Here is an 18281-nt window from a genome sequence, read left to right as displayed (position 1 = left end):
CTCAGCAATGCGCCATGAAGCTCCTCGTCTTGCATTCCATTATATTCTGTTACTTGGTATTTCATTTGTCCGTGGCTGCTCAACATTTTCAGCCCATTTTGATTACGCAATTCTTGATGATATTGACTAGCGTAGGCATTTGATACTTTAGGCTCTGAACGATGTGATGTACATATATCTCGCCAGATATTTTCCATCGATGTTAAACGTCGATCGCGATCGTCAGTTACGTTAAATTTCTGATTAGATGTAGTTGCTGTTGTCGTTCCTGGTTGCAGTACGTTAACAGATCTGCAAACTCTAGCTGATATGCAACATCGTGTCATATAATTAATCCATCGAATCTTGAAAAATGTGGCTTGAAAATTTTTATTGAATATTAAATAGATGATAGGATTATGACAACAGTGGCAACACCCTAAGAATTTCATGACAGGTATTAATATGAATTGATACTTATTATTAAATCTGGCCTGGTCAATGAGTTCTGGTAAAGCATTAAAATAGACAACGAAGATGTTATAGGGCAGCCAAAAGATTAGAAATGTTACTACTGTGGCAATTAACATTCGGATGACATTGATATCGCGCTGATGGACTTTCGATTTTTTGGATGTAGAAACTGAACGATTTGCTGATAGTGCTGAATTTGAATATTTAATTCTGTTATTATTGCATTTTTGTTGACTGCCTAAAGATGATTGATGATTACGTCGTAATAAGTAATAAGCGATGGCAGCATAGCATGATATCATAACTATTACTGGAATTAAAAAGCAAATGATCGGAAAGAGGAGGAAATAGTAACGAAAGCGCCGTAAATTGCTTAAACCAAAGTAACAAAATGGTCCTCCAATCGATGTTAGGCCGCGATATTCGATAATTGTATATTGTGGTACCGCTGTGGCAATCGATATCAACCAAATGATGATCACATAAATAATTGTTAGTGCGTTATTAGTAAGACGACAACGCGATTGTAACCAGCTGCTACTGTAAATCATAGTAATGCATCGATCGATTGCAATAAATGTCATGGAGAGAATAGACGCAGTAATTAAGATAATTGCTGTTGAGCGCATGACTAGGCACATAAATTCACCTAAATACCAGTTATCATATGTGTCCTCCATGTATGTGCATGGTAATGCACATACAGCAAAAGCCAAATCAGCTATCGCGGAATTTAATATCAGTCGAAATGTCGATGAGGACATCGATGTATTCCGATTAATTACGATTGCGTAAATAATAAAAATATTGCCAGGTATAGCGATCAGCACGACAATTAAATAACTAACAGACATAATAACAGTTCGAATAAGTTGGCTTTCTTGACTAGGTATTTCGTTCATCGTGTACGTGCTGTCAACAGGCGATGTCTTGAAAAATGATCTATTTTAAATAAAAATAGAAGATTAATAATTGCATACAACAGAAAATAAATCCTATATACCTATTGTAATAGAATATAGAGCTTTGCATTTGAAAATTGATCTATAATACAATATTATACATGAATGCATTATGGCTAAAAGTATTGATAAAGCCTATGTGATAATAGATTATTATTATTGAACCAGCTCCTAAATCTATAAATTTATGATCAGTATTTTTCGATCTTGTTTTGCCACTTTGAATATAATAACAAAAGCATACTTCTATAATGATTTTTATCCGATGGAAGATTGAAATTAAAGGATGACGGATGTTGATAATCAAGCTAAATGGGACCAATAGCTATTAGAAAAACATTTTTTTATCTTCCATTGTTTACGATTAGAATCATTCACCTATACATAGTAAAATGAAATTGCAATTAGCGATTGTAAAAGGAAAGATAATTTATTCATTTCATAATAGCATCCTATTTAGATTAGATAACGTAACCCAGATTGTTTTAATAATAGAGGCTGCAAGATCATCATGAAAGAAGGAACGTGAATGTTAGTGAAGCGATTGTCAATATTGCACTTCAGGAAGATTTTTAAAGGTGGCCCAATAAAATTACAGTTTCGCTATAACTACCAATGAAATCACACCTATGTAATTTAAAATTTTAAGATTCCTTTATCTCGGTATTGGGTGAGTTTGTAAGTTTACAGAAGTCCAAATTCAGTTCTGAATTGCTATCTAGACAACTAATCTTTAGTTTCTATCGATAATTAATCAGCGCAAAGAAGTAATAAATAAAAAATAGTGTACTTTGTTTGAGCATCTGTGATCCCGTATGTAGGCCAAATTGATACAATTATATTATGAAATTTTTTAATAAGAAAGAGTCATTCAAGAATCATCTTTTGCGTATCATTATTCATGCTTAAACAGCTATACATCGTTTCAATTTTGGTAATTACTAATGAATTATCGTAGGAACACTCATGTTATAGCCAAAAAAACTCTAATAATTTCAATTGTAAATGTTGGAAGAGATGAATTAAAATTGGAACTAAATTTTTAAGCAAGCCTTAAAGATGATAATTAACTTCATAAGGTGTTTATAAATTATTTTTACCGAAATGAGTTTATTAGTAAGAAGCAAATAAAAATTATTCATGCTTAGCAATATAATGTTGATATTGCACTGATTGTATTATTTCACCGGTGATAACAATAAATATTTGCCTATATTACCATCAATCTTCCGAAGATAGTAAAATTAAAATAAGATTCGGTTTGAGATGATCTGAGTTTTATTAAAACTCTCACACCTTCATGAGCTAGCATTCTACGCAATAAGATGTTGCACTTGTAGTAATTAATATTGGATAGTATGGATCATCTACAAAATGAGGCACTAGCATCCTTTCCATGTCGTTAATGTTTCTCAGTTCGTGACTAAAATCGAAGAGTAACGCCATTTCAGCCTATCTACACTCAAAACTCGACATTACGATGTGGACAGTACTGATCTTCAATCAAACTTTATGAACTGATAAGCACTTAACTCGAAAGTATTTTCTTTCTTTAGTCCTTTATAAAATACCTTTATTAGACATGAAAATCCGTTTTATTCTGACCTATTATTAAACATTGTATAGCATCACAGTAATTGCGATGAAACTATTTCTATTAAGCAAGATAAAATAGTCAGCATTGGGTAAATTACTTCTTCAAGTAGCACAATAGTAGCGCCTTAAATGTCCGGTTTAATAGATTTAGTGAAAAAAGATGTTACGCTAATTTCTCACTCATAACTGTTATAGTATATATCATTCATCTAGTTCTGAGCAAAACAGTTAATTGCATACGATTAGTAAAATTTTCATTCATATTTTATGGTAATATTATCAATTTACTGGCAATTTTGATCTTTCTTACTGTAGTAACCAAGCAATACAACAGATACTTGGAGAATATGAGAAATATCAAATTTCGTGACAATACTCGTATAATATCAGAAAATCTTGAATTATTTTAAGCCAGCAAAGTAATTTATTTTCTGTTTGTAGACTATTAGCCGTATTTTATCAACTATTCCTATCAAAAATTTTGAACAAATATTTTCTGAAAATGATTTCTCGGACCACATTATACAATCTAAAATTTTAGCTAGACAGAAGTTGTTAATAATTACACCTTATTGAGCTATACGCTAAATTGAACTAGGTGCTGCGGTATGTCAGATTTGTCTAGCCTTAATCGCTACCACTAAATCCAACATTAAAGACATCTACTATATAGAGTATTGCTATTTTAGTTATAAATTGCATCATGATGTTGAAAGGTAAAGAACTGATAAAATAAAGTTGATATTTTGGATGTTGAAATCCTTCTAATCAAAAACAATTCAGACATGAATAGTATGAAGTTAACTTACTTTGAGGCAGATCTTGAGAATATTTGTGTAAAAAGCGACTTCTAATTGTCCAATGAGTTGATATTAATTAGAATGAGGGATTAAAATCTGATCAATAATTCTATATTTTTGCTATATTGATATTAATAATGTTATTACAATTATTTCTTGGAATAACGCTGTTTTCTGAAGATAGTTGAGCAATACAGAGAATATGATTTAAGTCTCTTTCAAAATTCGCTGTACGATTTAAAGAGTGAAGTGTAATTCTGAGAAGTTGATCATAGAAATGATTAAGATAGAGGTAGTTTTGACAGTTTTAACGGCTGCAATATCAGCTTGAAACAAAGTAAAGCAAATACTATTTGGATTTTTATCAAATAATTTCGGTATTGTCTACAGCCATTTAAGATCAAAACAACTTGAATGGAAAAGGGGTGTTATTCCTATACCAGATCAATAGATGCAGTATTTTAATTTTGTTTTTAGAATATCATGGTCTTTGGTCAAAGTGAAGAGAAAATATTTGCATTCAATGATGACATCAATGATATCAATACGAGTAGCAAATTTGCATTCCTAAAGCTATTGCAAATTACCGACAACGGTTTGAACTCTTTTAATAAAGAATTCATAAAAGCCACATTGATTATAATGTATTATTTGATTCTACCATTCTTTAGTCATTTATAATGATTCATTATTGCTTTAAAATTTTTATTATTTTACTTATAAGCTTCTTGCTATATCATTTATTGAGGATTTGTAATTTGTATATTCCAGCAATTTGACTTTCATCGTTTAGGCATTGAAAAATAACTCCTTTTACGTTGTTAATATGAAAGAAAATATGAACTATAATTGTAAACGATGACATAAAATTGATCTGAATACATTCAATTTTTACGGACTATAGGAAGCGTAAGGGTTAAGATGTTCTATAATAGGTGAAGAGGGAAAATAATATATATATATATAAAGGAAATTCATCTATTTTAAAATTGTGTAGGTGTTAGCAATAATAGTCCACTTTAACGTCAATTCATTATTGCACTGAATTATAATGAATTAATTGTGTTGTTTGATTCAGCTTAATGAACAAATTGATTTCCTTTTCATTGGTAAAGTCGAGTAATAATAATCTAAAATTTAGTGAATTAAATTGCTATTCAAAAGCATTTTAATTTTAAACAATAATGAAGGGATAGTATCAACAAAAAAGTTCAACTTTTTAACTTTCTTTACTAGCATCTGATAATCATCCCATGGTTATTACGAAGTATCTACAGTTTAATCTTTCGTATTTATGGATACCGCCTGAAGTCGCTAACAATACTCTTTTTATTAGCCAAGAAAATTATATATTGTCTACATTGGCTTATAAGCTTAGGATAATTTAAAGTACTGTATTTTAAATGAAAGCAGGATTTTGATAATGTGAACAGCCATTGCTGTAGTTATTCGCCTTGTAAAAGAAGAGTAGTTATAAGAATTGTTCGTTCGATCATCAATTTATCTTAATTTGACATGAAAAAATTGATTAGATTGTATCTATCCATAAAGCTAATAACTATTTTGGACATGAACAAACGCTCTATGAACAGCTGATGTAAACTACTATTTTAGTATAATGGTTTAATAATGTCTCTAGATCCCATTTAAGGCATGAGTGGGGTGTGTTGCTTAGCTAATAATATCAACTTTCTATATCTATACAGCCATTTGAATGGACTTTTTTTAACTAATATGTTGACAAGCTACTACAACTACTATTGGCAGGGCTTAAAAAGCAATTTATTTGAAAGATAGTTATAAAGGTTGATAACATTTTTTGTGATTACAAGTAATCTAGGAAAGATAGCCATTGATTAACTAGTGTTCATACTAGATCAGTTTTTGGAATTTGGTAGGATAGCTCATTAATTTACAATCGCTATTCTTCTATCAAAAAGACAAAATAGAACTTAGCAAATCTTTTCTAGATGAAACGCAATCTTATGGCTTGTAATATTACTAATTTACGTCGAAGTAAATGATAATAAATTAGATTCTTGTATTACAACTAGAAGAGTGGATATGTGGATAAAAATCTTATTCTGATTTAGAAATCATAAAGTATTCTATTCACGTTAGGGCTATTTTAAATCATGAAAGAACACGAACTTAGCAATAATACCGGCAGGTAAAGCTATATTAATATCATAAGTACAAAGTAAAGTCTACCATTTATTTTAAAAGCCATTGAATAACAGCAAATACGATAGGATTATTGCTCCATCATTCAGCTGTAAATCATTTCAAAGTCTTAAATAAGAAGCTTGTTGTTCTAATTCACTAAAATGGCTTATTCCGGAAAAGTAGTCATAAAATGAGCTAACTACAATTCATCGTATTATTTTTGATGTATACTCTTACAATTATTACACCTAATAGATCTCAGTTCGCTAATTTTAATATCAATGGTTATAATTATTCATTGCTAGAACAGAGGAAAGAATAGAGTCGAAATAAATTAAATGTTATCATCTAGAATTTGGCGACTTAAAACAATGGTGCTCTTAGGTTGATTAAAGTTATAAGTTATCTGCGAACTAGCCAAAGAATAGGAAAGGAAATCGCCGATGCGTTTAATTTAACCTTGGTATACTGATAAAACCTAAATTTAGAACCTTATACAATGAAGTAGCATGAGAATAATGGTTAGCAATTGCAAAATTAAGCCAGCTGGATTGGAGGTTAACATCGAATTCAATTCGACCTGATATACCCACCGGTATATTGTATACTGTTTGGACTATAGACAAACGTATAAAATAAAGATTTCATGCAGTTGATAAACTGTATTTATTTAATAATAGAGTCCGTTAAGATTTGTTTGATTTAATCAGAGAACACTTTTATACCGGTAAGAAAATAATGCTATTGTAGGATTTTAAAAAAAGTATCCATTTGTAAAAAAAAGGAAGAAGAATTGTAATAAAATTTAGCATTATATTGTAAAGAATGAGTGAGAATTTAGTCATATTTATAGGGTAGTATAAGTTATAGAATGAGTGAATTTTGGCCGGAGTAAATTACCATTAATAAGAGGTAATAATAAAGTATAATAGACGCATGACGATATTGCTAAAGAGGAAGAATTGGGCAAATTATTATTCCCCAGAAAGTATTTTAGAATTTTAAGTGGTTCTAAACATTGAGAAGCATGTAAGCGAGTAATTCTTTCTTCTATTCTGCTTTTCCGTTGTAGACTGTGGTTGTATTGCTCTTTAAAAGTAAATGTACTCTTTGATCACTAAGAGTCTGGTAGGTTTTTAAAACGATCTTTTAAAGCAAAGTGTGATTGGAGTCTAAATATGTTATATCTGCGAATTGAATCGGCTATCTATATTTTAAATATCGTAGAATTTTAAATAATATCCAATAATGATGATACACTCCATGATCTTGCAACGATAATGTAAACACCGCAAGTTAGTTTACTATACAACAGACAAATTCATGAGACTAGAATGCTAGTTATAACATTGAGTGGAAACACGTATGTATCTGTGAAATTTGTCATTAAAAGAATTTGTAATATCTATATTATAAAAAAACCTATTGAAGGTGAAGGTTAACACTGAAAGCACCGAAGCATTTATTAAAATATTCAAAACACGAACTTAAAATTAATCCGGTTAAATTGTACTTACATCGAGCAGGTGTGGCATGTTTACCCACTATAATTAAAAATATCGCTTGATACCGATGCAGTCTTTAATAATAAATGTTTCGTACCATTGGTATGAATAAACATCTCCTTAAATTCTATCATTTTTGTAGTATTTCTATAAAATATAGGATCGAAATTTAAACGCAGATTAATATTTGATAGTTACCGTATCAAATATTATATTAGATGATGTCATTATGTGTACATCTAGGTTACAGCGACGTTATGTAAATCTCTACCTGCCCCTGCAACTGTGGTTACTGCTTGTAAAACTTTTATATTTTTGGTATGGTGATAATTTTAAATGCTATGCATGTCTTGCTTACTATGCCAAGAAGAAATATTTCCGACGACAGTATGCAAAGGTGATTTTAATCAACCCTCGGAGTGATTCACCTTCTAAATAAATATAATTAAAAGAAAAATCTACTATTAAGCTTAGATTGAATGTATCTTATTATAGCTTACGTAGTCGCTTGTTAATTCAATTTGATTCTATGGACTTTTGTACTAACTGTAATCGTAATTCGCTGATTAATTGGCGTTACTTATCCTAGTATTAGCAATATATCATTTTGGTTATTGTGTCGCTCGTGTAATAATCTCACAATCTGAACTCGCTTTCTTTAAAGGAGAATTTTCTATTCCAATTATTTCAAAGCGTCCCTGGACCAGCCTAATAGCAATCTGATGAATAAATTTTTAGATAAAGCAAATTAGAACTGTTAATTTAGATAATTATGCTATCAAGTTAAATTTCAGCCGTAATAAGCCTTGTTATTGACGTTGCAAAATAAGAAAACCATTTCTAATTTAAATATACAATTCGCATAGATAGCTACTGAAATAATTATCGTTTCAAGAAAGCAATATCAACAATTTGAATTGGGAATAAGTAGTATTTCGATCTTAGCCATTCGACTATATGGCTGTGATTGCTGCAAACGTAAAGATTTTGTGGTGAATATTGTTAGTTATTTCAAGGTATGATATTGGCTTAATAATTGTTGACAGGTTCAAAATGGATAAAGTAATGGAAATCGTCGATAAGAAACCATCATATATGAAACAAAATACCTTATTAACCATTTACTATACAAAGAATAGCGCTGATTTCTTATTTCAACCAAATAAGTTGCAAAGCAAGAGGCCATATTAACGACTCGAAATAAACATAGGAAATCTTTTCCAGAGATTTTAAGCTAGTTAATTGTATTACAGCAAAAGAATCAATTTTGAGTCGTTCATGGTTCTTCCCAATTGCACAAAAATTTTATCTATGGAAACTTTTGTCATAAGCTTGATTTCTGCACCTATTGATGATTGTATCGGCTATTCTAAATGTAAAACCGCGTATATATGTTTAATGCTCTATTCGTAGTAGTTGTAATACTATATTATTGTAGGTACTGTTTTATAACATCAGAACTGCAGTAGTAATTTACGATTGGATCGATAGTAAACTGCGTCCAAGAATATTTTTTACTTTATCTACTAGGCTAAGACTAAGATTGATATTACTCAAGTTAAAAGTATGACACTTTTGCCTCTCATTTAAAGAACACAGTACCCTAAGCCAACTAATAATTACGCTAATTGCATGTAAGAGACGTTCAAATAATTCATATAGAGCAGCAACAAAACTCTGGATCAGATCTCTGTAAATACTCGTCTAATACTCTCGTATAATGTATTCAAATGCTTTACGAAAATGTACTGAATCTCATTAGATTAACTTTTTTGTATGAACTGGACGCATATAGCCCAATAAACTTTCAGAGTGTGCTGTATTGATATCAACAGCATCTCATGCAGTGATAAATTTTAAGCTACCATTTTGATCATATTATTATTTTCATAATAATATGTCTGATAGTACTGGTTAAAGGTACTGAAATTGACTGTCTGAAGTCGTTTGAGATTAAACTCTAACAGAATCAATAATATATAATAAATGGTGTAATTATGATAATTCATTTGTTTCCGCTTTGGATCACAGAATCAGTTGATTATAATAGCAACAAGAAGAAATAATGCCAAGCTGTCTAAATGGGGCAATTAAGGCAATCTGCTACATATGCAAGCAGCATAGCTACTTACGTTACAGTCAACTTATGTTCTGATCTAGGTATGATATAGGTGTTGTCCACTTAACGACATTTCAGGGTTATTAATTTTAACTTTTTTTACCATCTTGAAATGATAACAAGCTACAGCATATCCTATATCGGGTTAATGCAATATATCGTGATTTACCTGAGCAACATATTTTATAGCACTCAGTGAGTACTTTATAATTGTTTGCTTTGAATGACATTTGTGTATAAGCATGCATACATATATTTCAACACTGATACAACACCTTTGAAATGGAAATACTAAGATACGTATGCAGCGCTGCAAAATCTTAATCTCACTTTTCAAATAAAACAATGTCTACTTCGTCCTATATAAAATGATTCCTATGGCAATCTGGACAACTTCGCCAAGTCAATAATTATGTTCATCCTGAATAAGATAAATCCTTACGGAACACATTCTAAAGTCATACATTGACTAAAGCTTCATTTATTTATTACTTACATAGATGTATATTCATAATAATAATTACAGATTGTGATACCCATGACAGTCTTCCACTGCTAGTCCAGTATCAGGATTGGAATATGGAGCAATATTAAAAATATGAATCATCAAGTGCAAGGTAGAATGCAACCAAAAAATTGAAAATTATTTTGTACGGAGGCAATTAAATATACGCGTATAGCTGTAAGACTAACATCAATTGTAATTCGTAAAGTGATGTTCACATACAATTCAGCTCATAGTAGCATATAACTATTACTATCAAGAATCAATGTACGTGAGCATTCGGGCTGAAGTAATATTTCAGCGATAGTCCGTATTAGCGAATACAAAAGTTGAAATAATTCATTCATTTTATGTACAGTGCCGTTTTAGCGAAGGCCTGCAGGTTTCAATCAGTAATTCCATTTTAAATTACGTTATTTTTGGCAGAATAATGTGAAGTTACTGACGAATTATATAATCTATTTACATATTTATATTTTAATAACATTAAAGACCTATTACATAGCATATTATTTAATGAGCATATTTCGTTACAGGATAGCACAAATGCCAAATACTCGCAGAATTATTAAAAGACAGATATTAAATTGTATTTCGATTAGTATCAAAATCATATTTGAACAGAACGCTACGACAGAACACAGTCAAACTTGCTCTCCGATTTCTGAGAAAAAAAGTAATCGAACATCAGAATTAATTAATATGCTAAACTGCAGTAGTAACAGTGAAATAGTCAAAAGAACATTAAAAGGTCGCTATACCTTCTGATCTTTCCTGGTTGGGTTGGATTCTTGCAATGATGCGGCGATAGCCTGTGCTAATTCTTTGTCAGAATCTTCTTGTTGCCTTTATGAATAATGACGTTTTATTAGTATTTAGTGCGTAGTTCATAATGAATTTATTGCTCTTTAATTAAAAATGTTAATAAATAAACCTGGATGCCGAACTTGACGATTGCATTCCTTGATGCGTCGTGCCTGAATCTGCCAAAGATGCTTGTACTGCAAGCGCATAAGCTTCGTCTTCTGTCTAATTGTAAAGGAAAGTTAAATTTTTATTTCTACTACCATTTATGTAACTAATATATAAGTACTATATCGGATATCAAATATTACCATTTGAGTCTGAAGTTGTCCATAATTTTCTTGTACTGGTAACTGTCTCTTATTGCCATTTGCCGAACTTAATTGCTGTCTTTGGAGTCGCTCTTGTCTTTGTCTATTATTGTCATTATAAAGCGTTACAATACTGAAGTATGAACGAACCCGAAATGATATATTAAATAGTCATAATTTAAATTAGGTATTGTAAATCAACCTGTTAAGTGAACCCCCAATTTGTGATAATGTCGATTGCTGGTAAGAGTATTTCGGCCTCGGATTGATGGTTTTAGTCGTACCGAGCCTATTACTGGTTGTAGATCATGAGTAACATGTTTTAGTTTAGACAAATTTAAACATTTTGAAGATACACCAGAAATATGGAGCTTAAATTAATTTGATAATCAAATAAAAGAACAGTGCATTTCCTTTAACAGGTAAAAGATATTTCAGTCCATTAAAATTGATTATTTCCGATACTTTTTGACTCTGGGCAACAAAGATTTAGTTCATTGGGAATGAAACGATTTTTACCTAGGTTGGCAGTTATGATCCTGTTCATGTCGGTGTTTAAGGCAAAAGTTTTTTTTACAACTAGGACAGACAACAGGAACTAGCTGCAAAAGTCCAAAAAAGCGCAAAAATTCAATACAGTATCATTTACCATGATAGAAGACTGTACATGTATACGTTGTGATTATAATTGTTTAATAATGGTAAATTGTTCGCTAATATTCAAAGCGAATGTTAACGTAAAATATTTGCCAATCAGTTGCTGATTCTCGTTACAATCCATATTTGAGTAGCGTTAATCAATTACGAATATACGTACCTCAATCATTTTGCAACCTTTAAGTGAGCATCGATTACTTCGCTTAACAGGTTTCTCAAATTTGCAATCATTGTCCATATGCCTACTAACCTATCGATTCATCGGACAGTTAGTTTAGAAATAATCCGTTTCCAATTGCAATTAGAACGTCCATTTGGAGTAACAAACTTCAATTGAATATTTCAACTAAATCTTAAGTAGCCTAACCAACAACTACAATGACTGGCGCACCTTACTGCTTTACTACACATAGGTCTTATAAGGTAAACGAAACATGAAATTACCTTATCGTCCGGTGATTCACCCTTACCAACTGGTACTGGTTGATTGCATAAAGGGCAGACAGGTACTTGTACATCCTAAAAAGTAGCATTGAATTCCGTTGTAATAGAATGGTAATGGAAACGTTTCAAATACAAGTACATATCGGTGTCATTGCGACTCCGTCATCAGAAGAGACGAAGATTGTTATGAATAATTTGGCAACACTGTAGGTCGTATCTAACTGAATCATTCCTTACACTATGGATATGAAAGGTTTTCAATTGCTGTATTCTAAATCACTGCAATGTCTACAGTATAGTAAGACCTTCACATATCTTCTATCGTGAATCTAAGGCGGTATTGTTTCCATCTTTAACCAATTCTAAACAAATTACTGTATAGCATAGTTTTAAAAGCATACACCAATGTCTTATGTAAGTCTGTAGTAAGTAATTGCTACTTTATTTGCTGAATTAGTATACACAAGTAGTATTTACGAACCAATAATATAATATGATGTTCTCCTTATTACAAATGTAATATTTTTTTGATGGATTCAATCAATACTACGGTGCTCAAATTGACATTTAGAATGTTGGACTATCAATTATTTCCGATAAGTATCCATTCTTGTCACTAGATTTAGAAATTGGTAATCGATCTAGATTGGCCTGCTATCAAGAAACGACTTGTATGCATGCAAGCAAGTAAAGATGGCTTTGAGGGATATAAGCAGGTTACAGAAGGAGAATGATATTATCAATTACTGCATCAAATTATCCATTTTAACATAATAATCAGTTGATGATGAAGTATTACCTTGGTATAGGCTAATGGGCAATTATGCGACGTATAAAGGTAATGGTCGTTGCAAAATATCTTATGACAGGCATTACACTTTACCGGTAGAAAGTCTAAGCAATAAATCAATGAAGCATGATTACCATTTGGCGTATGAACTAGCAGTTAAGATGCGTTGATCAAAAGCTTGTATAGAGTATACCAGTTGCAATTGCTTATGCAATGTCAATAATGTTGATGAAAATGCAGGATATTTTACATCAAGATGGATACATGATAGTAGACTGGAAGATAGGCTACGTCAGTAGCACTTTCTACACACCATTTTACAGCACATCGAATGGAAGGTAAGTCGTACTAGGGCAAGACGATCAACTGGCGTCATGGCGATTTATGAGATGGGATATTCTTCAACTACAGCATGCTGACTCCAGCTTTTATTTACTAATAGAATGAGTCTAGTACAAATTGTGGCATTTCCCACATCTTTCCCCTCTCTAATAAGATCGATTAGCAACTGCAAAGCAAATTGAGCCTATTCATTGATCATGCCATCCCTATCCTATCCGCAAAACAATGTCATCAACATCATCCCTGACAGTAAGATTGTAGCAAGCAAGTAGCAACTGCATTTGAAAAATAGGTATCAGTACTCTCTACTCTACTTGTACTATCACTGATGTCAATGGTGGCCATCTACCTAATCTTGAGCATTGAGGATTGGAGCAATTTTGGCCTAATTGAGGGAACTCCATCACCATTCAAGCTGCTGCTGTAGCCTATCGCGGCCGGTTGCCAGGATTCGATTTGTTGTGATTGAAGCTACATGATGACGAAACACTTTCAGCGACATCAACACAATTCTGACTACCGTACGGTGGGGTGTTGAACGCCTACACCGTACAGTATAGCAGCTAGACTTGGTCATGATACAGCTTGCTGCATCATCCTGTATGGTACTGTCCTGTACAGTGTACAGTATGAAGTTTCGTAGGCTACGGTACAGTACAGTACAGTACTGTACACTGTACTAAAAATAGCTTTGATTACAGTACTACTACGCACTGTACACTGTACTGTACACTGTACAGTACTGTACAGTACAATACTGTACAGTACTGTACGCTAGGGTACCATGACTGTTCTAAGTACTGTATGTCTACACCGTACAGTACTGTACAGTACAGTATAATAGCTAGACTTGGTCATGATACAGCTTGCTGCATCATCCTGTATGGTACTGTCCTGTACAGTGTACAGTATGAAGTTTCGTAGGCTACGGTACAGTACATACAGTACAGTACAGTACAGTACAGTACAGTACACTGTACTAAAAATAGCTTTGATTACAGTACTACTACGCACTGTACACTGTACGCTAGGGTACCGTGACTGTTCTAAGTACTGTATGTCTACACCGTACAGTACTGTACAGTACAGTATAATAGCTAGACTTGGTCATGATACAGCTTGCTGCATCATCCTGTATGGTACTGTCCTGTACAGTGTACAGTATGAAGTTTCGTAGGCTACGGTACAGTACAGTACAGTTGTACAGTACAGTACACTGTACTAAAAATAGCTTTGATTACAGTACTACTACACACTGTACACTGTACGCTAGGGTACCGTGACTGTTCTAAGTACTGTATGTCTACACCGTACAGTACTGTACAGTACAGTATAATAGCTAGACTTGGTCATGATACAGCTTGCTGCATCATCCTCTATGGTACTGTCCTGTACAGTGTACAGTATGAAGTTTCGTAGGCTACGGTACAGTACAGTGTACTGTACGACAGGGCGTACTGTACTAAAAATAGCTTTGAGTACAGTACTACTACGCACTGTACACTGTACACTGTACACTGTACACTACAGTAATCCACGGTAGTGTCATGTTGGTATCCTACTGTACAGTGTACAGTACTGTATAGTATATACGGTACTGTACGCTAGGGTACCGTAACTGTTCTAAGTATGCCTACACCGTACAGTATAGTAGCTAGACTTGGTCATGATACAGCTTGCTGCATCATCCTCTACAGTGTATAGTAATGTAGTACAGTAAAGTACTGTACTGTACTGTACTGTATGTAGTGACGGTACTGTACTGTAGAGTACAATGCTAATTCAATGAATGAGATACGGTACATGTACTGTAAACTGTCAAAAGTTCTACTGTAGTAAGAGAAATCCACTACTGTACTGTACAGTGTACAGTACTGTGTCTGTACAGTGCTAAGTTATAGTATCCAAAGTGGAGCAAGAACTGGACGGTACTATCGTCCCTGGATTGAGCACGCGCAGTCTTGGCTCCCAGACCATGCGTATACTACGCCGTCATGGCGAGTATTGTGACTCACTTTGTCAGTGGAGTCTACTGTATAGAGTTAGTATTCAACGATTGAGATCTTTTTACTTCAACTTACAGTCATGGAGAAATGACTGTGTCAAGAATTGCTTATTTTACCTAGTAGAATGGAATTGTACAGTACTGCACACTGTACAGCATAATCCATCAATTTATTGAATGAAGCTCATGAACTACAGTACACAGTGGGACAGTATTGGTCGTCCTTTCCTGTACAGTACAGCACAGTACAGTATGACAGAGTACAGTGTGTATGAGCAGTACAGTACACTACAGTATTGTCCAGTACTGTACTGTACTGTAAACTACAGTACAATGGACTGTAGCCAGAAAAGATTACTGCCGTACTCTACACCACTGTCTCGTGTTCATCAACACTCAGCCAAGCGAGTCAAGACGGTAATTAGCCATCAGAAATCACTTCAACATTAGTCCATCGTTGATCTCTATTCCATTGGCCTTGTATCTTGCGACTCTTTGATTCTTTCATTTCCTTATTATTCAGTAATCGATTACTGTCAAGACCAACATGCCCAAAAATAAAGGTATTTATTAGCGTTTTTAGCGATGCACAAGAGACAAGTGTGCAACGATCATGATTGACTACTTGATTGTAGAGGATAGCATGGAGAGAATGACGATAGCGTCTAAAATTGCCAATACTCGTGTCTAGGTAAGGGAGGTAAAAATCGCCGCCGTGGTAAGAATGAAAATGAATCCGAGAAGCGTGAACTGATTTTTAAAGAAGATGGACAAGGTTTTTATATCCATTTTAGCTCTTATTTGTACAGAAGCATGATGATAGTATGATATGCCTTTCCTTGTTCTACACATTCCTCTTGACTTCATGCCATACTAATGAGATAAACCACTTTCAGAATACGCTCAAGTCATTAAGATGTTAGGCAATGGCAGATTGGAAGCGTTTTGCTTTGATGGAACCAAACGGTTATGCCATATACGTGGAAAGTTACGTAAAAAGGTATCGTTTACTGGCTACAAATACAATTGAAAATACACACATACGTGCTGGAAATTCATTTTCATATTCTTCCCATACAGTGTCATCAATTGTTCGCCGCAATAGCAATCAGTAGGCTATCTAAGTGATTCTGTTTGTTCACATACAAGTAGAATGCACCAAAGCAATCATTCCCACATCACGGCCATGTTCGTTTTCCTACCTTTATGGAATAGTTTGTAAACATGCAGTGCCACTTCTTCCATGTCATCTTTGTCCTCGGTAATTGACCCTCATTTTACCCACAGTATATTTGAGTTGAAAATTACTTTGATGATAACCTCCAATACCACACACCGTAACAAATGTCCATAACGAATCTTCCACTGCAAAATACATCATTCAAGGTGTGCTGATACAAGACAATGCTCTTGTCTATCCAAATTGGCATCAAAATACTAGTTGATCAGTGTATGACTTGAAAGATTGTCAATCTTCTTATGTTACAGTAGTGCCTCAATTCAAGCTTTGCTTACTGATCATTTCTGTAGCTAAAATCAATTCGACAACAACTGTTCGACGTCAATTTGAGAATAGCCAGTACAAATGAAATGAAATAGTTTGACCTACGTCAATTGGAAAAGAACCAGTACAAGACATATAATAGCTTTACCTACATCAATTTGAGAATAGCCAGTACAAATGAAATGAAATAGTTTGACCTACCTCAATTGGAGAATAGCCAGTACAAGAAATGAAATAGTTTGACCGAAGTCAATTTGAGAATAGCCAGTACAAGACATAAAATAGTTTAACCTACCTCAATTGGAAAATAACCAGTACAAAACATGAAATAGCTTGACCTACGTCAATTTAAGAATAGCCAGTACAAATGAAATGAAATAGTTTGACCTACGTCAATTGGGAGAGAACCAGTACAAGACATGAAATAGTTTGACCGACGTCAATTTGAGAATAGCTCATACAAGACATAAAATAGTTTGACCTACCTCAATTGGAGAATAATCAGTTGAAGACATGAAATAGTTTTGGCCTAAATGCCAGTAAATGCTAACTCTTAAAACTCTCATTTCAAATTGCAGGTATGGATTAATCAAGGTGATATTATACTTCTTGGGTTAAGAGACTACCAGGTGCGTACTACCTACATATCTCAATCGATTGAATTCATAATTATTCCCAGCTGCTTTATTTTCATCTATCTTAACGCTTTGAGATAAAGTCAATGATGCATTTAGTGTCATTGAAATGATTTGTAAGTGGATTCCTGTTTTGAAAATGTGCTCTTAAGTGATCACACATGACTGGCATGATTTATTAGCTAACGCTACTGTAAACATTCTGTATTATTATTATCGTTGTTCACAATGATGACTGAACAGATTGATCCAATTATCCAATTAGGATGCTAAAGCTGATGTTATTCTGAAATATACGGCCGATGAAGCAAGAAATCTAAAAGCGTATGGAGAATTGCCTGAAAATGGTACATTCATCAATCTTTTCATTATGATGTATCATTGCGCTTGAATTGACAACCAATGTATTCAATCGTTTGCAGCTAAAATTGCTGATACAGGAACAATGGAAAACGAAGAAGAAGACGATATCACTTTCGATATTGATCAAGAAGATGATGAAATTGATGATGTAAGTTGTCGATATTTACCATACGCGTAGCAATGTTGATTGAGCAGTATTTCTAATATGAAATTGACTATGATGGTCAGTTTTGGAAAGCACTTCTTTACTGGATGTGCTGGTGTATGACTACATGTGCTCATCACTACCTGCGACTCATTTTCTTGACGTTACTAATTGG

General features: G+C 33.2%; 3 protein-coding genes across 3 annotated transcripts; 1 reads left to right on the top strand and 2 right to left on the bottom strand.

Annotated features, from left to right (window-relative positions):
- Positions 1 to 359: 359 nt before the first annotated feature.
- Positions 360 to 1370, bottom strand: TRIADDRAFT_4311 (uncharacterized protein; the record flags this gene model as incomplete). Its single annotated transcript, XM_002116920.1, has 2 exons — positions 360 to 622; positions 689 to 1370. Coding segments are annotated over 2 exons (945 nt in total), but the record flags the coding sequence as incomplete, so codon positions are not given.
- Positions 1371 to 11736: 10366 nt separating this feature from the next.
- Positions 11737 to 13858, bottom strand: TRIADDRAFT_50976 (uncharacterized protein; the record flags this gene model as incomplete). Its single annotated transcript, XM_002116919.1, has 5 exons — positions 11737 to 11823; positions 12039 to 12128; positions 12323 to 12397; positions 13122 to 13216; positions 13804 to 13858. The coding sequence occupies 5 exons, from the start codon at positions 13856 to 13858 to the stop codon at positions 11737 to 11739; spliced, it is 402 nt and encodes a 133-aa protein (XP_002116955.1).
- Positions 13859 to 16006: 2148 nt separating this feature from the next.
- On the top strand, positions 16007 to 18139 carry TRIADDRAFT_50975 (uncharacterized protein; the record flags this gene model as incomplete). The annotated part of the gene is made up of 6 exons (XM_002116985.1): positions 16007 to 16022; positions 16151 to 16234; positions 16356 to 16459; positions 17542 to 17592; positions 17864 to 17945; positions 18021 to 18139. The coding sequence occupies 6 exons, from the start codon at positions 16007 to 16009 to the stop codon at positions 18137 to 18139; spliced, it is 456 nt and encodes a 151-aa protein (XP_002117021.1).
- Positions 18140 to 18281: the final 142 nt, after the last annotated feature.

Source organism: Trichoplax adhaerens, genomic scaffold, assembly GCF_000150275.1.
Source record: "Trichoplax adhaerens TRIADscaffold_19 genomic scaffold, whole genome shotgun sequence".
Taxonomy (NCBI): Eukaryota; Metazoa; Placozoa; class Uniplacotomia; order Trichoplacea; family Trichoplacidae; genus Trichoplax; species Trichoplax adhaerens.
This window is presented reverse-complemented; position numbering and strand designations above follow the sequence as displayed.